This window comes from Varanus komodoensis, unplaced genomic scaffold, assembly GCF_004798865.1.
Source record: "Varanus komodoensis strain SLA01 unplaced genomic scaffold, ASM479886v1 scaffold19, whole genome shotgun sequence".
Taxonomy (NCBI): Eukaryota; Metazoa; Chordata; class Lepidosauria; order Squamata; family Varanidae; genus Varanus; species Varanus komodoensis.
Window position 1 is genome coordinate 6,896,178 of NW_025335550.1, and position 23,058 is coordinate 6,919,235.

Genomic DNA, 23,058 nt, shown 5'->3' on the forward strand with positions numbered 1-23,058 from the left:
TCTTTTGTTTCAATTGATTGCCAGTAGTGATTGCTGTTTGAGCCTAAACTTTCCACAAAGAAATGCTTGTTTTGTACTTTGGCACGGTCAGATTAGTTTATTGGTTGCATATATATTGTTGATTTACTACTTTCTGTTAGGCTATACTGTATAGAATTGCTTTTCCTGAAATATGAAGCAGGAAATCCTGATTCTAGGTGAATGCTCATCTTTTTCTGTGACAGCAGTAGAGATGGTTAGCAGTATTCCCAGTGACTTAACAGCAGCTAACTGCACAACAGTTCCATTTGGCAGGGGATACTTTCCTCTTGAATTATAAAATCTTTATGGTTACGCTGCTGAATTTGTCTAATATGTAAGATTTATTTATTTCATTTTACCTCTGTGCTACCCCATATCCAAAGTCTGCATAGAAAAATCTTCTGTAAGATCTGAGGTTATGTCTAAGCCCCAATTAACAAGGTTCACTATTTAACTCCATGATTAAAGGGTTGTAGCAGTCCTTAAACTTTTTTTAAATATCCCAGCTACCTGTTTAAATGTACGTTATACAATATGCTGAGAAGGATAAAAAAATAACTTTTATTTACTTTCTTAGTTACTTACCAGATTCTCTGCTGCAACCCATTAATACAAGATCTCTGGGTGGCTTACATGAAAGACAAAAAATTCAGTAGGAAAAAATGTTAACATAAAATCTACTATAGCATAAACCTGGAACAGAGGTTAAGTAATACAACAAAGCTCACATCAGGACCAGAACAATTACTGAAAAATCCCTAAATGTTGAATCATTTGAAAGGCTTACTTGATGCTGAAAATACCTCAACATCAGCTCCAGATGAGCCTGTTTGGGGAGGCAATTCACTAAGTGGAAAAGGGCATCAGAATATCTTCCAGGAGCAATTCCTACACATCACTAGTGACTAGGTTATTTCTGAAGCCTTAAACTTGCTTCTCACAGAGGTTTCTTTTAGGAGTTATACCTGCTAATATAGGGAGGATACAAGATAAGTTTTCCCAGTAACCACCTATAGGTTAAGGGAGCTTTGCAATGTATGCAAAGACCTGCAGAAGTGGGAACACTGCTGTTGCTTGAAATAGTGTTTTCTTGAAGCTTGTACAGTCTCTTTTCCAGTAAATTATGAAAGTCTGATGAAACATTAAACATGATACATTAGATATGTGGTGTATCTAATACAAACTAAATCCTGGTTTTGTAATACAATGACATGCTTAAAAATAAGCAGATGCCACCCCCCCCCCCCCATTAATGCTCTTTCAAAACCATTTGGTGCATAGGCCATGGATGCCTTTTCAAACTCTACTGTATAGCATGCAGGTCAGCCATCATTACAGTGTAAATATGTTGCAAAAATATTGATACACATTTTCATTAATAACAGCACTTCTAAAGCCCAAAGATGATCTCCAGGGATGTTTGTTGTCTCTCTTGTCAATTCTTCGTTAGCAAAAAGCCTCTCTGTTCTGGTTTTGCATGGAATGGCAGCCAGCGGTGAAATATGATCCTAGCTATTACTTGCTGTACTGTACTGTACAGCAGAGGCTGCCTAGCACACTGCCAAGAAAATAAGTAACAAAAAGCAGAGTTGTTAACGGTAGCTTTCATGCTATGGCCTCCTGTGTGAATACTTAAGATAGAGGACAAACAGGAAGTGGATTTCAGGAAGCTGTTAGGGAGGGCAGAGAAGCAGGGTGGAATTCATAGATCACTGCAATATATAAGAGGCATGTGTTGAGATCAAAGCCAGACTAAGCAGAGCTGGAAGTTACTAAACACTGCACTGAAGTCTTTAATGCAGATGAAGATTTAAAGTAATTGAGTTGGAAAATAATATGAACAGATATAAAGGATAGTCCAATATCTAAATGTAGGCCCACCTCTCTTCCTTTGGTGTGGGTGCAAAGAGAAGATTGGAAACTTTCCATTCCATCTTTAATTAAACACAGTTGTACATTACATCTAAACCCTGAGCTCTGGCTCATCTTAACTATTTTGTTGAAAAAAGCTAGCTCATAGTGCACAGTTTGATGGTGGTTCCTTTCAAACAAACCAGAGTTCAGATTACTTGTAATTTGTCAGGTTCAGATGAAACACCAAACTGGAGTAATTCTGGAGGAGAAGAGGAGTGGTGCATGTGAACCAAAGGCTTATAGCAGCTCATCTTCATAACCAATAAATCAGAGTTTATTTCGCTACCCAAACTAATTCACAATCTTCTCTTTTAACAAAGTAGCACTGATTATTGGCAGTTTAGCTTTTGACCACTGCAAATGGAAAGTGATGCAAACACTGATTATGTGAAGTGTTCAGTTGTATTTTTAGCTTACGTTATGTGAAGATCTATAATATGTATATAACTAAATGTTTCCATATAGCACTTTCATAATTAATTGAAAGAGCCAGTATGAAGAAGAATCAAGGCTGTGATCATGCACACTCAGTAGGGACTAAACCCTAGTATATTCAGTGACTTTTGAGTAAATGCAGATATGACTGCTTTACATATGTATGCATTTTTACTGAAAATGTATTAAGCATGCTGTGAAATAATTTTTTTGGAATGGTTGGATCAAAAAGATATTTGGTATTAGACTTAGAGTTTTTTAAATATACCCTTTAAATATCAGAAGGTTTATTTTTGTTTTTTTTTTCCCTCCAGATTGTAAATTGCTAGTTGTGAACTTGCCTTTATGTGGTTCAGGTTGACTCAGCTAATGTTAAATCAGAGGTACACAACTTGTCACCTTCCATGCGTTTGGCCAGAACTCCCATCTGCTCTCTCCTTTGCCTGGTGGGTCACTTTTGGCTTACCTGTGCATTATGTGAACTTGTGTAAGGGACACCATCAGCTTTGCAGATAATTTATTACTCTAATAGAGTGACTGAAATGCCAACAGATTTTTCCCTCTGGGATCTTTAAGTGGAAATGCATTATGACTTCAGTAATTTGTTGGATTCACAAATTGTCTGCACAAACTTCTTACTGCCCTGCAACAGTTGATTCCCTTGCATTCAGTTGTTGCGATATTCTGTCTTTCTTTCATAGCTCTAAATGAGCTCCGGCCTTTTGTCTGGTTTTAAATGTTGCACCTTTATGATTTTATACTTGATGTTGTGAATGTGTGTGTTCTTTTTCTCTAAAAAATAATGCCAAGTAGCTTGAATTTTCTTCTAAGTGAATGACTGCCGAACAGACCATGTAGCGAGGAAATCCATCCAGTATTTTAAGCAAGAGCGTAGCTGTCCTGACATAGATATTCTGCCCTAAGTTTGACTGGGCTTTGATAAACACTGGGAGTTATACATGACTGGAGGCTTTTCTGTTCACTTCTGTATCACACTGCTGTTCTCTGTGTGTTGTTTCATTCTGTTAAGTGTGTGGGGAAATCCTTCCTAAGATAAAGCTCTGTGTGAAAGGACGCGGGATACTGGTTTTGTTGTATTTCATCATTATGTTACTGTTTTAGTTCTAGTTCATTAATATATTTTGCATAGTTCATTATAACAACTGTTTTATAAGTTTTGGACTTTCACTCTATTATGTGAATAGAATCTGCTACCCCTTAAAGGGAGCAAATTTATATGAAAGTAAAGACAAAATATAAATAGAGATAGTGGTTAATAATTAGGGAAATAATGTGGCCTTATGTTTAATTAAAATTTTAAAATCCCACTCTTCTTGAAATTGGGTGTTTTCCAACAATTAACAATAGACATAGAAATAATGCATTTAAAAATAAAAACACTACACACTGGATTTTCCCATTATTCAATGAAAAGCTTGCACAAACAAAAAGGGCTTAGTTTATTTCCTGAAAGCCAGCAGTGACAACTAATGACTATTCTCTCTACCAATGGAGTTTGAAAGGATTAGAGCCACCATCCCATTGCTGCTAGCTGTTGGACATTGTGAGAGATTGACAGCTGCAGCAGGGCCTCTTTTGTATGATAAATAAATAGTAATGATCTTATAGTTAAATGGGCTTTATGGGATAAGTCCTCATGAAGTCATACAAGTTTAAGACCCCCTTTTTCACTACAGTTTGCAAACAGTGCCATTTTCTCTAAGGACATGTTTTGCCTGTCATGTCATCCCAGTTAAAATACAGCTGCAATTCTCTACCTTTTCAGGTGCAGCTCCATATAAATTAAATTACAGTAGCTAATGATAATGATTATAGACATTGGCAGTGCTGGATATCTTCTGCCGTATTCCACAGCCACCAGATCTATACTTGTAGATGTAGTGTAAAAGAAAAATTGAGCTGGATGTTGTTCGCATACTTCACACTGATTCTTCGGAGAAAGCAAATGATTGCTTCAATATTACTGCTTTTGAGTATAGAGGTTTTATGTAATCTGATTTCTGGAAAAAATGGTCCTGTTGTAGTTTATAGAAGCAGCATTGTGGGCAAAATCCAACATTGTGCTAGTGGATGTCTGCTAATGCAGGGGACTTTTTCTCCCTCCTAACAACCTTCCCACCCCCACCCCCCCAACAAAATTAGGCAGTAGACAGTTTCACAGCTTTCAGAATCAGATTGTGAGCGGCTGCAGGGGGCAGAAAATATTCTTTCCCATAGTGCTGATGGAAGCAGTTCCATCAGTTGGGAAAAAATGCCCTCAATTACAGTGATCACTTACAATCATACTACTCACTCAAAACATAATAGCAAACTGATAAAAGATAGCAACATTAAGCTTAGATTACTTAAATATGAAACATCAGGAGAGTAACACTGAGCGACAAGAAAGCACTCTTTAATTCCTGCATAATCAAATTGTTGGACCCACAAGAAGTTTTTATCTTCTGTACCAAAAGCCACTGATAGATTCAAAAGGATATACATGGAGATATCTTGTGGACTACAGTGAAGATCATCAGCCAGGACTGCTAAAGCAATCTCTGCTTGATAATGAAAACTGCAACGGAATCCATTTTTTTAAACCTTGCATCTTTCAGGAATGCCTGAAGCTGTGTTGCATCCCATTTGAATTGTAGATAGAAATAAATCAGGTTTATAGCAAAAATGCTCTGCTGAGGGTCCTGAATGGTTAAGTAAACAGTACAAGATAATCAGAACCAAAATGCAAGCACCCCTGGTGTTGGAAGTCAGATGCCAGAGGTCCTACTGCTTGTCAGTTATCCCTGTGTCTTTGTGAGGGCATTGAAAAGTTGGGTACAGATACACTTCTTAGTGAACACTTGGGTAGAGCATTGCCTTCAAATACTTCTTTGTGTCTCTAAAATAAAAGGACTGAAGACACTTTTTAAAAATAAAAGATAAATAGGGAGTGGATAATTTTGAATAGTCTTGAAGTGTTTAGACCCACATGCACCACCTCTGGTTATAGCCCTGAACTTAAGTAAAAGCAAGCCATACAACTGCATCAGGTATGTGCTGGAGACACCTCCAGGAGAGAAAATGTCTCAGTGATGGGTAGTATCCAAACCCCAATTAATTTTAGGCTGTTATCTTATATGCACACTTACCTAGGAATAAGTTCCATTGTACTCAATGAGCTTACTTCTCTACAGGCCTCGGTAGGATTTCCCTATTAGTATTTTTTTCCACAAATAGGTTGCAAATTTTTCACAGTCTGTAGTTCTTCAATCCCTGGTTGAGATTGGACATTTTCCCACTGACTCACCAGAAGAAACATTTCATTGAACACATTTCGTCTCCACTGTGGCACAAAAATATAAAATGGCTCTAAGCTTTTTATTCAGTTTTTCTTGTGCCACACAAGCTTGATTGTCTCCACTGCTCTTTTAATACCTGCAGGCTCCAGGAAACTAAGAGAAGCAGCCTGTCTGCATGTTGAGGTACTTGGTGCTTCTGCATCTATGTCCAAGGTCAGCTTTCCTCACCAAAGGCCAGCTAGACCATCCAAAAAGAGTCTGCCACTCATTTTCTACTACCAGTGGTGAAATCCAATCCTGCCGCAATATTATATGGGTTGGTAAAATAGATAGCTTTCATCTGTTTAAGTGAAGCTTTGTTTTAATAAGTTGGGCTTTATCTAGACTGGTGAACCCATGAAATGATTAAAAAATGAGACTTTTAAGCTGTTGACCATTTCATGACACCTGGAAATGCTTTCCTTTATAATAAAGAATTGAGCTGGATTTTTCCTCCCCCCTCCACATTTATATTACGTAATTATTATTCACAACATTTTATTTGTTGTACAGAACTCAAAATGCATATTAGTATTGCTTTTTGATACTTGTTTGATACCTACTTTAATTCTTCTCTTATTCCAAAAAGTAGTATTTCAAAAAAGGAGATGGAAGGAGTAGATAAGAGTGCATGACAAAAATGGTTTTGGATCCTAGTGCAAGATACTTTCAGTACAAAACTTCTGTAGTTCTTTCCTAAACTATCATGAAGTCTTGATGTCAAAAAAGTGGGTGGCTGAATTATAACATCTGCTGTGTAGGTTTAAAAATTTTATCCATTCCTTCAGGTTCTGGATTTAAGTATGTTTTTCTTTTATGTACCTTATAATAATAAAAAGTAGCAGATATGCACTGAGGGGTCAGATTTTGGCATACTATTTTTATGCACCGCATACTTGTATTATTTCAACTACTGCAGGAGATGGAAGGATAAGAGTTAACCACTGTACCACATGTAGGGAAGAACAGTCTATTGAGGGTTAAATTGCAGAGTCTAATGGAATAATAACTGGTAGCACCATCTGCTGGCCTACTTCCGCAGAAGGAGTCAGTATTTTTAACGACATCTCTAATATTCATGCTGATGCATTTTGATGCTTTGTGCATTCATTTCTTTCTGTGTTTTGTTGGAATCTGGCTATCTGCTTACAGCTGTTGTTAGTATCCTGCCATTCTGTGGAGATAGACGGTTTTTCGAGCTGTAGAGAAGCAGGAGGCTCATGCTTGTCAAGGAAGGAATATGTTGATAAATCGCAATGTGTATTTGTGGAAGGTTGTGCCTGTCTTGGCTTTCGGCTTGCTAAATAGGCCATTTAGCAATCTTCTTTCAATGCTTTTCTCTTGAGCGCTACCTCGGGTGGTGAAACATCAGAGGGCAAGCCTTTGTCTAATGCCAAAAATGTCTTCAGTGAAGAGGCCAAGAGGAAGGGTAAGTGAAAGCTTGAATGAGTGGGAGGAGGAGGGGTTCTTTGGGCTAAAAGGCTAATGGGATTGAATAACCTTCCTTATTACTGGCTGCTGCTACGGGAGTCGTGCTGCATCGCCATCTTGAGCTTGTTGCTGTTTTCTCCAGTCTTGATGATTTGTTGTAGCCCGCAGGCCTTGAGGTGGCATTTACTTAGATATCATAAACCCTGCTTTCTTCTTAGTACTGCAGCATTGCTGTTAAGCTTTGATGAGGCACGTATAGAAAAATGTATCCAGTGAAGCGAACTGGATTTGGCTTGAAAATGTGTTTGGAAATATCTGGCTTTCCCCCGTGCTGTAGTCAGAGGCACATTTATGGGTGAGAACATAACAGAATTGTTATCTGCTTTTCTTTTTTGTGTGTTTGGATAGGAAATTCTTTCCATTCCTTAACTTTAAAAAAAAAGAAAATATCCTTCATGAGATAGCAGAGAAACTGCTATAATTGTTTATACTAGAATCAGGAATTTAAACTGCGTACATTTGGAAAAAACAACCAAACAAAGGAACTGTTTAACTGTTTCCTGTTATCAAGTTATACATGAAATACTAAACAAAGGGTATTTTTTGTAACTAATTGACTGAGATCATTTTAGCGTAAGAGGCATAGCTTTTCTGTGAAAGCCAATTCTGCTTAAATATCTTGTGTCTGACTGTAAACAATGCTTTATGTACAGATTATGTTATGACGTTAACATTTATGTTATGTAAGTCTGTATAATTTGCTGTTGTTGCTTTGTCAGTACAAAGGTTCGGTATTTGGCTTTGTAGACATTCAAGGTTGGTAAAGCAGAGTAAAACTACCTTTTTAATGTACAAGTGTTCTAGTTACATGGGGCTGTTTAAAATTATTTGCTTCCCTGAATATGTAAAAATAATCTGAAAGCATTTTATTACAAGGGATAAGGTAAAGCTGTTGTAAAAAGAAAAACGATCACTTTAAACTGATATATTTTTATGTACCGTGATGTGATGCAGTGGGGGTAGGCCTGTGGATGTAAATTAATTTAGGGCAGGAGTAAAATAGAAAATACAGGAGTGAATAAAAGAGCAAAAAGTAAAATGGAGAATGTGAATATGAATGAGTGATATTGTGGCCCACCTTCATCAAAGCTTGAACACTAAAAATTGGACCCTCTCCAAACATAGCTGCCAGTTTAATGGGCCATGTACAAATAACCACTTTTCTTTTTTTCTTTTTCTCATGGCCATAAACATTTCAGATCATGAAAATTGTATGGTCGAGAATTTTTAGAGTCAGAATAAAAGTTTTTAGAATAAGTTCAAACTATGCATTTCTACTTTTTACATATATAAAGCATAACCACCATCTCTTCATAACAAAAGAAACAACTTTGGTATTTTTGTTTTTTAAAGTTTAGATGTGTATTTGTTCTTCTGCCTTTTTATTGCACCAAGCAAATATGTCTGGCCTAATGTATCGCAATTTGGTATAGCTAAAAGTGATGACAGATGCCATTTTTCCCCCTGAACTGTGATGAACAATACATAGGAAAGTTTTTAGTTTCTTTAATCCATAATGTAGATTTAATCAATAATGTTTTTATACTGGATTCTTACAAACTTTTGATGGAATTTAAACATTTTATTTTCACTGTACTTATACTTAAATATCTAATTTTATTCTGTATGAACAACTGTATGATTAGATTTGGGGACCAGAATAGGATGGAAGTATCAATCCTCTAGGTCCAGTGCGGCGGGGAGGGCATCTACCTTGCCAGCCCTGATATCGCAACCGAAACTCTACTGGTGTCAGGGCCTTAACTAGGACTTTCCAGGGTGGGAAGGTAGATTCTGATCTTCTACTTTCCTGAATCCAAGGATTCTTTTTTACCTCAAGAGGCCCCCACTATGGGACCCCATCCTCCCCCTCTTCGTCTTCCATTTCTATACCACCTGTATCCAAAGCTGTCTGAGTAGTTCACAATATTTAGGTAACATATCCAGATTTCAACGAGGCCCAACACTGCTTAGCTTCCAAGATTATGCAGGATCAGGAACTTCAGGCTGTTGGAAGCTATATGTCAGCATGGAACTGGCATAGATGTGTCCTGGCTGGTACAAGCCAGCTTGACTTTGAAAATGGCAGACAATCCACCACTTTTTTTCCTCCCCTGCATCTGCCTGCATTAGGATTGTTCTGCCTCACTGCAGTCCTAAATAGTCATAAGGAATAAGCCCCACAGAACACAATTAGGTTTAGTTCTGAGTTCGTGCACAATGACATATACTGCTGACTTGGAATCTTATGCAGGCATACTTGGGAATAATCTTCATTGAGTACACTAGGACTTCTAGGAAAATATGTGTAGGCTTGCACTTCAAATCTTTAGTTTAAGATAATACACTTGTCTTAGATGATTAACCTTTTTTCTTTTTCTTTTCCCCAGCCTCCTTCCACCAAGAAAACAGATGGTTCGGGAACATATTCTAAGTTGCAGAATACCCAGGTGAAGTCTATGTCTGAGAAGAAACAGAAAAAAAAGGTGGAATCTGAAAGTAAGCAAGAGAAAGCTAATCGCATAATATCAGAGGCAATAGCAAAAGCTAAAGAGAGAGGGGAAAGAAACATTCCACGAGTCATGAGTCCAGAAAACTTTCCAAGTGTTTCAGCAGAAGGAAGAGAAGAAAAGAAGGGCAGAAAAGTTAAATCTAAACCAAAAGACAAAGAAAGCAAAAAGCCCAAAACTAGTTCTTCTTCCAAAACTAAAGAGAGAACAAAAATTGGGTAAGTAGGCTAACATTCCTTTTTATGAAAGTTTAACACCCTGACCATAGCTATGCCTATGCAGAGGTAACTCCTTTGGGTTTCAATAGGACTTGAATTCAAAAAAACATTAATGAGGTTGTAGCCCAGGGGCATTTGTAAAAGTCAAACTATTACAGCGAGGAATCATTTACCAGGGTTCATCACATAATTAGATACGTTCTAAAAACATCTTGTTGCTTATATTTTTGATCTATTATTGGATGAAACTGTCTGGATGCAAAAATTCCTAGGGACACTTACATTATTCCAGGAAGTATTGGAATTCTTAATATAAGTGGCACCTTTGGTGCTGAATTTTAGTAATCAAGTCTTCAGCCTTATTTTGAGAGACAATATAGCATTTGTTGTAATTGTTCCTAAATGAAGCTTGTATAAAATGAAATCGCAGGTCTTGTGATATTTTTTCAGTCACTATGGGTTTGCTGGATGTTAAAGTTTTCTCCTCCTAAAACAGGTGACACTTAATTCTAGCACAATTAGTCCACAAGGAACTTACCATTGCTCTTCCAAATGCTAACATCTAACTTGGACACATCATATGGAAAAAAATTAAAGTCTTCATTACAGTTCTTTTCCAGGGCATTTCTTTTCAGAACGATTTGTTATTTATTTCAATTGAAAGTTGGCTCATTTAAAATCTAAAGTGTGTTTAGATTCTATAATTGCACCTGGTGTCTAAATGTCTCCTAAGTTTTCTGTGTATTTCTTGATATAATTTGTTCTTCTCTATCAGAGCTAGTTACTATTGCTAGGATTATAGCCAAAATGAAGCCACTGAGGAACAGAGAAGTAATAACATGATTGGGGGAATCCTAATGCTTACTGAAGTACAAATATATACATAGCTAAGAGGGGAACCTCCCCCAAAATCAGCCCATTGAGGACTGAGCATGCTCAGTAGTGACCATATATACTGTAACAACTGAAAAATAAACAACTAAACATGGTAGTGGAAGACTCTGCTTGGAAAGAATGGCTAGCTGGCATTCTGAACGGGACTATTTTTGTAGGAAGGGGGATATATAATAACATGTTGTTGCAGGTCATTCTTCATTTATGTACAGTGTAACTAGGTTATTGTACCAATGTAGGTAGTTGATTACTTTGTATATGTTAGGAAGGATGTCTCATTACACATTTCACATTGCCATGAAATTTGCTGTATTTGCAACATTTCAATATATTTGTTCAATCCAGGGTATAATAGTATATTGGCTTAAATCTTTCTCTTATTTAATATTGTACTATTACATAATTTTGCAAGTTTTTAATCAATATTATGGGTTCTGTTTATGATCATTTCCTACATTTCCTATAATTTACATTATAGCAGTATTGTCAGTTGCAATAACATCTGTCTTCTAGACAACTAAAATGTACATCAAAGTTATATTTGCCTTTAGTTCTTTTTGCATTGCTGGTGTATTTTTCAAAACAATTTATTAACTGTCTTTGCTTTACTGCTTAACAGTCCTTTTCTGGTACTGCACAACTTGGAATGACTGTTGGTATGACATTTTGATGCAAACCTTTTAAACAATCAAATGTACAAACAAATGTACACCCTATACTTTCCTGTAGATATTCATTTTGGACATCTAGATTTAACGCTGGGGTGGGAAGGAGGTGGGTGACTGACTGGAACTGGCATGCGCTTGCAGCCCCAACTGTCCTTCTCCTAATATGCCTTTGTCCCCCCACCCCCTGCCTCCATGGTGCAGCTGTGATCTCGGGGGGAGCAGTCAGCACAGTTCTTTCCACCCTGGCTGTGGATCTCTTTGTTAAGTTACTGTTGATTTGTGTAGCACAATCTCTGTGCATTGTTCTTTAGAAAACCCTGGTTGGACAGATCCCTCCCCCAAGGGGCATACAATCTACTAAAAAGTAAAAGGGAAAGAAGAGAGAAAAATAGAGGAAGTGCTAAATAGAGAAAATGGGTAACTATTTCAGTTATATGTGCTTAGGCTACTACAGTACTTAAGCTAATAAACCTTCTGTTCTTCATCATGACCCATTTATTCAGAAAAGCTTTAACCACTCTGTAGATGATCTTAATTGCATACTGATTGTGTCTCTGGAGCCTGTTACCGCTCTCCCAACAGGTAGCACTCCCCGTCCACCTTTAATTTGTCCCGTCCATCCAATTTAGAATGCAAGTAACCTCTTGGAGACTCTGTGGTCTTGCTTAGACATAGTGGTAATAACCAGCTGTGGCCCAGCCATGCTTAGGTTGCTCTGTGCAGTTTTGTTCACAACACCTGAAAAAGGATGCTGTGGAGCAGGAAAAGGTGTTGAACAGGACAAGCAAAATGACTGACAGATTGGAGCAAATCTTGTATGAGGAAAGGCATTTCTTTTTAGCTAAGAAAAATGTGAATAATAAGGAACGTGGTAGAGGTGTGCATGCTATGGAGAAAGTAGGGAAGGTTATCCACTGAGATGTAGACTAAGTTAAAGCAAGGGCTACTTCACACTCCACATAATTGAAGGATTCACTCGTACAAGATGTAGTAATGTCTGTCAACCTGGCTGGATTTCAGAGGAGGCCCCGCAGATTAATGGAATATAAAGCTAACGGGCTACTAGTTATGATGGCTGTGTATTGCCTCTGGTGTGCCCCAGAATACCACTTGCTAGGGAACACCAGTGGCAAGGTGTTTTTGTACTCATGTCCTGCTTATGGACTTCTTTTAGGTACCATGTTGGCTGTGCTGAAACAATGCTGAATTAGATCTCTGGTCTCATTGTGGCTGTCATGGTGTTTCTGTTACAACAGCAAACCTAGGAAGAAAATCAGGTTCATGTGCTACCCTCTCCCCTTGGCCTCACCAGCTTGGCTGAGAAGAGAAGAATGGGAGCTTTCACTTGCCTTTTTTGTTAGCCAAACTTTAGTTTTTATCTGACCCTAGACAGACTTCTTAACTATGGTTTATTAAAGGAAGGCACCTTCAAACCTTTATAGAGCTGGTTTGTGATAATAAGACATAGATGAGATTTACTAATTTCATAAATTACACTAAACTGTGGGTAATCAGCTGCATGGACATACTGAAGGAGAAGAAGGAGAACATGAACCCAAAACCCAAGAAACAATAAACCATATTTGTGAATAAGGCCTGTGCTGTCTTACTTCTGCACTGTGCATTGTGTTGTGTATAAAATGAAAGAAAAGAGAAATTATAGATAAAACTAAAATGAGAGTTTGAGATTTGAATATGTCTGGTTCAGGCACAAATCAATAGGGAAAGATGCTTCTCAGTCTGACAAGGTTATGGTATATAATCAGCCAAACTGAACGTTTTGTGTGTAGTGCTGGGAAATATGTTTCATTGCCAAGCCAAGGTGCCTTAACTTATATAAGGGGCCAAGTTCATTATCCAAAAAAAATATTTCTAGGGAAGTTTCCCCAAATGAGCACTGCTGAGGCTGGCACAGAAAAACCTGCAAAGAAGCCAAAAAGAATCCAAGCTGGAGGTAGAGTTAAGTCAGGACATGGATGCAGCTATAAAGAACATGGTCTTGGAAGCAGCAGACCAGTGGAAACACCAGTGTTACACAGAGTCTGTGAAGAGAGGATGCTTTTATAGGAAGAAAAGTGAACTGTAGCCAACTAAGAATAGGGAAGTTGCAAATTAAATTCATCAATGACTATCCCAGAAAAGGGTTAAAATCAAGTGTTACCATGCAGCGAGAGGGAGTACCACAGATGGCTCATCATGTGCAACATCCTGTGCATGCAGTGTGCAAATACACAGGGACTGCCTGCATGAAGCATGCTTAGGAATCGGTTTGGACTAAATGACCTTCAGATACATTTTAGAATTATGAGTCATAAAATTGGCAAAATGAATCGTGTGCAATTTGGAGGTGTGCCAGAATGGTCTGGCTGCAGCAGCTGTGATGTGGTAAGGGATGTCGCGTCCCCCCCCCCCGCTTTTATTGAAGAAATAATAGGAAATATAGAAGATGTGCTGTTCAAAGCATATATTCAAATGGAGTTGATTATCTGTTTCTTTGTCAGCTAATGGATGAAGGATTATTAATACATCGTAGTAAGGATTTTTTCCTGAATTCTAATTTTACAGTTCATCACTTATATGCCTATTTTGGGGAAAGTGGAGTTGAGAGTTATTGTGCATGTATGATTGGACACAAGGCCTTTGTTCTCTGTGCACAGCTATAAATATGTTAAGGGACCTTGCCTAGATCAAGGTAGGAGCTTGTGCATATCTCCTTTGTGAAAGCAGAGGCCGTGAACAAACATGAAGCTTGTTTCATTCCTTGGTTGTTGTTGTTTCCTTTCTCTTCCCCCTTTCTTTAAATAATTGTGCAGAGTTCTTGTACACAGTGCTGTTATTCTGTGTACTTGAAATCAGTGAGAGGTGACCTGTAGAAAAGGACAGGTCTTTAAGCATACTTTAAATGTGAACATTGGTCCCGTGGTTATATGGAGTTACATGGATTCTGCTTAATTTGCAACATGCAGAAGTCTTCCATCTCTTTGCTGAGATTTTCAGTGTCTTCCTTCCACTGAGAGGAGATTCCTTCATTGCTGTGATATATGTGAAAGAAAAATCTTTTCATCTGATTGCATAACTGAGAAGAATATTCATTGTACAAGAGTCTTTCATCTAGTTTGTCTGTTTGTGTGCAAAGCTAACCCATGTACAATTAAAGTAAGCTAAAATTACTTTGGTTGACTTGATAATTTCAAATATCTAGGAATTAAATTTTGATGGCTACAAAACTACATTGATTGAAGAGTGTTGTATGTAAACCTTGATTTAACTTTAATAAGTTGGTAGCATTAGCAAACTTTTCATTATGGTATTCAAAAGGTATCTAATTAGGTTTTCCATTGCTTTTGCCTAGAGTTGACATCTGTCTTCTATGGGTTTCCTTTACTGATTATGTTGAATAAGGGTAGAACAAAAGACAGCCTTAAGGTTCATTGACAACAAAGACTAAGCTTCTATCATAAGAATACTGTAATGAGTTTCCTGATGTCCCGTATGTCATCAAATAAGGATTGTTTTCATTATAAGCCCCCAGATCTGACTCCATCTAATGTAAAAAGGTAAAGGTAAAGGTTTCCCTATGACATAAAGTCCAGTCATGTTACTCAATAACTTGCCACAGTTATGCAAATAACAACATGTAAAAGATCAGGTGCTTTAATTAGGCTTTTAAAAGATTTCTGTTCTTATAAAATCTCTTGCCCATTAGACTTAAGCCTGCACTATGTAGTAAATTGATGTGCAAATGTTACCCTTCTACTTTGAGGATATCCCCCTGAAAAGTCAATTATCTCCATTTGAGAACAATAAAAGGGCTTCCATAAAAAGTGGTGCGTATATTTGCAACATTTAGAACAGTTGGTTTGAAGAAAGCACTTAATAGTAGGCAATAACTTATAACCTTATGCTTGTATTTAACAAAAATGGCCCAGGTGACCACTTAGTACTGTTGAGACCAGAAAGACAGACTAGTTGTTTTACTGGAGAGCAACATTTACCAAAGCAACATTGAATGAAAGATTGTACAATAATTTAATAAGTACCGTGAGATTAATTAGTATATATGGCAAATGGTCCCAGTTCTGTGAAGCCTTGTAAGCCACCCTGATCTGCCTTGTAAGCCGCCCCGAGGCTTTCTGCGATGGGTGCGGCATTAAAATGTTATAAACAAACAAATAAATATTAACATCCCAGATTTTACATGTGTGATATAGTCAAAATTGTCACCCTAGTTTCTGTTAATTTGAACCATGCTAGTCTTGCGTATTATTTAGAGTGGATTACTCTCACATTGCAAGTTGTCAATACTTAAGATGAAGCCTCTGAGAGATGATCTAGGAAACTATACAGACAGTTACATATTTAGTTTTGTATTTAGAGAGCCCTAAATAGCCTGCCAAAGACAAGACATTAAGCTCTTTAATGTGTGGGACAGTAAATTAGGATAAGAAAACTTGTTTGGCCATGTTGAAACCTAATAAACCAGGAAGGTTGTTGCTACTTTATGTATTAAGAGCCATCATGTACAGCCTAGTGCAAAAGACATAGATATGTTACTCATAGCATCTGAGCTAAAGACTAAATGTTTTTCACCTCTAACATGAAGTGTATTTTCCGGCTCATATAGGAAATGCAACCTTGAAATAGCTGGTATATGCATTTCTTCTTAGTATTATTTTATTACACTGAATGTATATCCCACCTTCCTTCTATTGGCAAGGAACTCAAAGTGGCTTATATGATTTCTGATTCCACTTTATCCTCAGCACAACAACCCTGTGAGGTAGGTTAGGCTGAGAGGTACTGACTGGTGCAAAGTCACTCAGTGGGTTTTATGGCTGAGTGGGGACTAGAACTCCTGTGTCCCATTCCTGTACCCTTAAGCACTACTCCACACTGGTTTTTCAGAATGTGGAAAGTCACACAACATAATCTACATTTTGTACATATTCCCTCTCAAACAGGATTTAATGTCATGATCTGGTAAATGTTACAATCTCTTTAGATTGCTGCTCAGTTCTAACACTGCGCACTTTTGAATGGGTGTATATTTAAGCCAGTTTTATCTAGACATTTTTTTCTTTAAATATGCTGCAGCTGAAATTGGTCCAGTCAGCCCCTTATCATTAATCTTAATTATCTTCCAGGGGCCAGTCAGGTTTACTGTTTTTGATGTATAATAATTTTAGTAAATGAATAGGGCCAAAGCTTTGGGGGTGTTAGTGTTTGTAAAGCAGCAGAAATGTCTATTCTAAAGCAATTCTCTCACTGCTACATAGTATATAATTATCAAATCTACATTATGTAAAGTATGCATCTAAAGACATCTCTTTATCTGAATTTGAGTTTGATTGTAATCACATTGTGATTATTTTGAGAATTCGTTGAAGAACAGCACTTGTCAGATTTTAAATATGGAAAATTACATGTATTTGCAGCTCTCTGATTAAAACTAGATAGACTGATATTAATATTGCCCCCGTTTCTGTAACCCTTTGAATATAAACTCAGCGGTAATTAGCACTGTTGCATTAGGAATGTAATTTTCCCTACAATTCTGTAGTCATTATCAGTTGTTTCTGCTAAAATAGTTTCTGCACTATTTGGTGTTTCAAAATTCTGAATTGTCAACTTGAAAATGTTATGGTCTGCTTACTCTGGATCCTATAAAATATTAAAATCATACAGTTTGAATATATTAAATTAATGTTTATATCAATATCTTGTTTTATGTGCTAAGTAATTAGCATTATGTGATTATTGTCCTTTAGTAGTCTATCCTTCCAGTAAAATAATCCATATTTCCAGGGAGGAAAACATATCTTTTTCAGCTCAGTACCTCAAGTGGAATAGGAGAACATGTTTAAATAATGTACATTTGATGTAAACATCTTCAACAGTACAAGCCATCATTTTGTTTTTGTGTTTTTGTTTGTTTCAAAACAGCAAGCTTATTATTACTCTGGGTAAAAAGCAGAAGAGAAAAAATGAGTCTTCAGATGAAATGTCTGATGCTAAGCAAACTACTCAGCAACCATTCAAAGATGAGACATCACAGGTATTTCAAGATTAATGGTTTCAGAAAATTTTGTTAAGGCATTAATTCAGTCCCACCCATTTTCTCTGTCCCATCAAAATAATGCTTTGCAAATGTCAATACACTGTTTCAGTTTTGTACAATTCTATTGCAGAAGAGACGATCAAATCGACAAATTAAAAGGAAGAAGTATGCAGAAGAAGGTGAAGGAAAACAGTCTGAGGAAGAAGCCAAAGTTTCTGTGAAAATGAAAAAGAATTCTACCCCTTTGCCTGCTGAACAGCCTTTACAGTTATTTGTGGTGAGTGTGTGTGTGTGTGTGTGTGTGTATGGGAGTTTATGCCTTACAACTATTTCTGTTTACTATCAAAGGTTACCTTTATATGATTGGCCTTATCTAGGCAATGCAAACAAAAATTGTCATTAAATTATGTGCTAAATGGCATTGCTACTTGCATGAAAGGAAGTCTTACGTGCTATGCTGCATGGCAAATCTGCGATTAAGAGGACTGCACCTACTACATTAAGAGCCAGAAATATGAAACAGTGAAGACTGTAGCCTTTCAGATGATTTCCCCTGTAATCCTCATTGAAATGAGTGAAAGCTATACGGGAACAGTACCTGGTGCAATGTACCCAGTATGCCATCTAGGATAAATTTGATTAATTGGAGTGATTCCTTGTATATGTGGGAGTTCCTAGGAAAGCTCTCAGTGGAGTAGGTACCTCTCTGTGTGCTAAGGCAATTAATGTGCCAGACTGCTTAACTCAAAGTGCAGTTAGAGCTTAAGGATAATGTGTGCCACATGTATTGTGTAACGGATAATACAACTAACCTATAAATCTATGTATATATTGTTGGCATTGGAGCATTTGTAATTCAGCCAAATTAATTAAACTTTTTTTTTTAATTTCCCTCACTTGTATAGGAGAATCCAAGTGAAGAAGATGCAGCAATTGTAGATAAAATTTTATCTTCCAGAATTATAAAGAAAGAAGTGAGTAAATAAGGGGGCATGGGTTTCTGGTTCACAGTTATTTTTTAAAAGAACCGTGAAAAACAGAATGCTCTGTACTTTTTCCAGATTACTGGGGGAGTGACAGTGGAAGCAGAGGAATTTTATGTTAAATACAAAAACTAGTAAGTATTTATGCAATTCTGTTCCCATGCATTTTATGGCATAGATGGGCTGTTTAATGTATTAGTTGAATTGACTGTGCATTTCACTGATGTTTTAGCTGTTTTATAATTTTGTATTTTGTTGTAAGTTGTCGTGAGTCTTTTTTGAGAAAGATGTCTAAGAAATCCTATCATCGTCAGAATTAAACTGCAAACTTTCTTCTAGTTTAATACTTTGTCAATCCTGATCCCAATCCTAAGGTCTCTGTGGAAGAGGTCTGTACTTAGTTTGTTCTATTATCCTAATATTCCATGTTATCAGCATGACTTCATTACTGCTTTTGTAAAGCAGACTGGTAGCATTTGTTGCAACATAGTTCTGGCGCTTCTCTGTATGTGTAGAGATGCCACAATTAAGTGCGAGTAAGAAGCAAGTGGAACCAGGTAGTTTTTCTGCTGCTTAGTAGGGCAAGAATCTTTGTTCTTCATTTATAAGCAGTTCATTGTATCATTCCGTTTCAAAATGAGGGTTATGCCACTTCATGCAGCCTCCCCGGCACTGTGGTTTCATTTCAGAGTTCAGGAACAGGAAATTAAGCACCTGAAATAAAGCTCCTGGGACATAAAATATCAAAACTAACATGCAGTTATCTTTGAAAGATGTGTCTTGTATTGTGTAAGTCATGTGATAAAATAAGTTTAACAGCCTGTTCTGCAACAGTGCGCTACCATACTCTTGCAATTCTAGCTCCTACCTCCATTGTGAATGGGCCACAGAACAACAGCTTTTAAAAGATAAAAGAATCCAGCAGAAAATCAAACGTTTCAAGCTGAGGCAAGCACAGAGAGCCCATTTTTTTGCGGATGTGAGTATGTGTTTTTTTTTTTAAATCTTACCAAGCTCATTAAAGCCTTGATTTCCAGAACTCTGCACACATTTTGTTTGGTATACTGTTACGTTCTTTTAGCTGTGAAATCATGTGAAAGTTTTTTTTAAATGTCTAGTGATATAGTTACATTTATTTTTAGATAATGTTATCAAGTAATGTTGACCATTCATTTTTTTAGTCTAATATAACTAGCAAACCTTAAAACCATAAATACACATAAGTGCTAAACAACAGCACTCTAGATTTTAACATAGCCATTGTGTTATCTAGATTTATTATAAATATATATATTTATAAAGAATTATATATTTATAAAAATATACTCAATTTCAGATGGAAGAAGAACCTTTTAATCCTGATTATATTGAAGTTGATCGGGTGTTAGAGGTCTCCTTTTGTGAAGATAAGGACACTGGAGAGGTATGGATCTGACTGGAAAGAACCATGTGTAGCCCAAATCATACATTTCACAGGCTCTCTCATGATCAACAGAACATCTTCAGAGCATTTGCCTGGATTATGTCTGTCTGCCTGTATGTTCAAATAATATGGTTTCTTGAACTTTAGAAATAGAGCAGAGTATAACATGAAAAAAATGAATAAATATGAATAACTATTCAGGCATAGGAAACTTAATGGTAGAGAGCTGAATGGCAGGTTTGACAGAAGGGAGAAAAAGGGATGGGGGTCAACTCTGAATGAACGTGACTGAAGAAGGACTAGTAACAAGTCTTATTTCTAGCTAGGATGTAGGGACTACAGTCCTTATTAATCTTTGATACAATAAGAATAACCTTAATTCCATTTCCAAAATTTGCCATATTTTCTTCTTTCCATTTAGTGCCATACCATTGTAACTTGATGCACATTCACTATATTTTGATTTGATTTTTTAAAATCCCTTTTCTCTACTGTATGCTCTTCCTTCAGTTATAATTTTGTTGAGCTTTGTACTAAAGTTGTTTTCACTTTTACACATGAAGGGAGGTGTATTTTTACATTGAAAACGATTGTTTGTATTATTTATTCTGCATGGAGAAGTAATAGCTCGGTTTATTCAGGGTCACTGTGGACATGGTCCTAGGCAATTGTACTGTTGTAAATGTAAAACCTCCTTGCCCTAGATTAAGGGGGCACATATTTTTCTTCAGGACGTGGTTCGTTTTGGCATAAGGCATGTTAGAATTCCGGAAGGTAAATGGAAACCTGATGAATAATTTTCCTTACCACAGCCTGTTACTTACTACTTAGTAAAATGGTGCTCATTGCCATATGAAGACAGCACATGGGAGCTGAAAGAAGATGTAGACCAAGGAAAAATAGAAGAGTTTGAACAGTTACAAGCTTTAAGGCCTGATTCAAGGCGATTGGTAAGACTACAGATTGGTAAGATAACTAACCCCAACCCCAAGAAATATTGCCAGGAAGGTTCCTCCCTTCCCGTTGAACATCTTCTCTGAGCCAGAAAGCAGGGTGCCAACCCACCCTTATCCCCTCCACCAAGTTCTGTGACTTTGTTCCCTGCCACTGAATGTGCAGTGTAGTTATTGCTGCAGTATATGCTAAGATGTCTCTAACTGAATAGAAAGTGAATGTATTTGGAAGTAAGCCTCAAGGCTAGAATTGACACCCTTACATTTTCTCATAATATCCATAAACCGAGAGCAGGAACAATGGATTGCTAGAACAAGTAGCTTTTGAGGTCTGAAGCAGCTGAGTTAAATCAATTACCGTGGAATTGAAATCTCATTAATTTAAATCTACATGTTTTAAGCAGCAACCTCACTAACTGTTTACTGTCCCTTGAAAATATTGTAGGATATGGTTTCTTTCTACATACAGTTTCTTTGCAGCTAACATCACCTCTTTGACACCCTAAATTTATATATATTATGGATGGTGAAACTTTTCCTCCCACATAGTTTGCATTCCATCTAGGGTAATTGTTGGTGGTGGACAGGTGCCAAATGTGAGCAGAAATCCAGGCCAAAATTGGGCAGGGCCAGCACTTCCTCACAGATTCATAAATATACATACAGATATCCATCCTCTCCCCCTCAACCAAATCCTAATCCATTTCAGATCCTCTGTCTTAAGTTAGTTTACATTTTGTCCATTTAATGTATTACCTTCCTACCCTTTTAAGAAACTCCTTTTCTCTCACTCCAACTTCCTCTGTCAGGGTTTTTCCCCTTACATTGCATTTTAGAATATACATAGTTCTAAATATTATCATCCTGTTTTTCACTCTCCCCAGCACTCTTTCCCAAAGAAAGCCATACAGGGACAGTGTGCTGGGGAAAGCAGCCCAAACAGAGCAGATGGGGGGTGGATGATGGGTATGGAAAAACCCTCTGCAAGGACTGCTCAGCCAGAGCGATGGGTGGAAAAAACAGCAGCAGCACAAGACTTTCCGCTGCTTCTCCCTGAATTCCAGGAAGTGCAGCCACCTGGAAGTTTGTCTGGCTGGGATGCTGCCGGAAAGGTTTGCATTGCTGTGAGCTGTTGCGTGAGACTCCCCATAGCTTAGCAAGAAAAAGACAACCCTCAGCTATCTTAGAAGTTACCAGCAAAGTGAGTGATTGGACTGAAGTGGAGGAGAGGGTCAAGCAGAGGCATCAGCAAGATCAGACTGCATCAGAGGCCAGATCCAGTCTGGAGGCCAGGCGCTCCCCATCCCTGGTTTATATCATCAGAGAGGAAGCTCATTCAGGCTTGAGGTGATTTAATGAAGAAATGAGACTCCAGATAACTGTTGCTTTGATACATCTATATCACATCTTTTAATCCGTTGATTCCTGTGGCAGTTAAGTAGGATTTTCCAATTCTTTCCAAACGCTCCTTTTCTCTGAGGTGAAGCATTGCTTCTATTTGTAATACCATCTGAGACTTTTCCTCTCTGTTTGGACAGATACTGCATTTCACAAGCAAGTGCCCCATGACCCAAGAATATGTAGCGTATAAAATAGTAACTAGCCACTGCCAAGGAAAACAAAGAAGATAAACATGGTAGAGAGGGTTTGGATTTTTGTAACAATGCTTTGAAAACATTTCATGCGACATAGATTGATTAATCTCATTCATGGTGTATGCAATTATTTGGTATAGCATCTGCTTATTTTATATATAGTTTTCCTATCTTCCCCATATCCCCAGAAAACAAAATCCCTCAAATGGTTTGAATGGCAGGGATGTCTTATTTTATATTTTATTTTATGTCTAAGGATCGACCTCCTCCCAATTCATGGAAGAAGATAGAGCAGTCCAGGGAATACAAAAACGGCAACCAACTCAGGGAATACCAGCTGGAAGGGCTCAACTGGCTCCTCTTTAACTGGTATAATCGGTATGTGCGTCACAGGAATCCAAGCAATGTTGATGCTATAATTGCTCAGGAGGAGGAATATTGATATGAAAGCTATTAAACTAGGAATTGTCAACAGTTATGTAAATGAGAAGTCTGAGTTTTAGACCTTTTTGTTGTGTGGTACTATATAATTAACATATAATGATCTGCAGAAGTTT

General features: G+C 37.4%; 1 protein-coding gene across 10 annotated transcripts in view; it reads left to right on the forward strand.

The window, feature by feature from the left end:
* CHD9 (chromodomain helicase DNA binding protein 9) overlaps nt 1–23,058 on the forward strand; it is a 69,737-nt gene that overhangs the window by 16,810 nt on the left and 29,869 nt on the right. For 7 of the 10 annotated variants that reach the window (XR_006414493.1, XM_044427736.1, XM_044427738.1 and 4 more), the window contains 9 exons: nt 9,590–9,927; nt 17,433–17,544; nt 17,678–17,824; nt 18,453–18,521; nt 18,609–18,664; nt 19,392–19,509; nt 19,867–19,953; nt 20,766–20,903; nt 22,758–22,879. Coding sequence is in view for 9 of the 10 variants with exons in the window: in XM_044427736.1 (XP_044283671.1) it covers nt 9,590–9,927; nt 17,433–17,544; nt 17,678–17,824; nt 18,453–18,521; nt 18,609–18,664; nt 19,392–19,509; nt 19,867–19,953; nt 20,766–20,903; nt 22,758–22,879 (1,187 nt within the window). In the remaining variant the exon portion in view is untranslated. Of the gene's footprint in view, nt 1–6,804; nt 7,138–7,229; nt 7,495–9,589; nt 9,928–17,432; nt 17,545–17,677; nt 17,825–18,452; nt 18,522–18,608; nt 18,665–19,391; nt 19,510–19,866; nt 19,954–20,765; nt 20,904–22,757; nt 22,880–23,058 lie in introns of those variants that run through there. The other 3 variants (XM_044427743.1, XM_044427742.1, XM_044427744.1) reach the window with 3 other exon arrangements.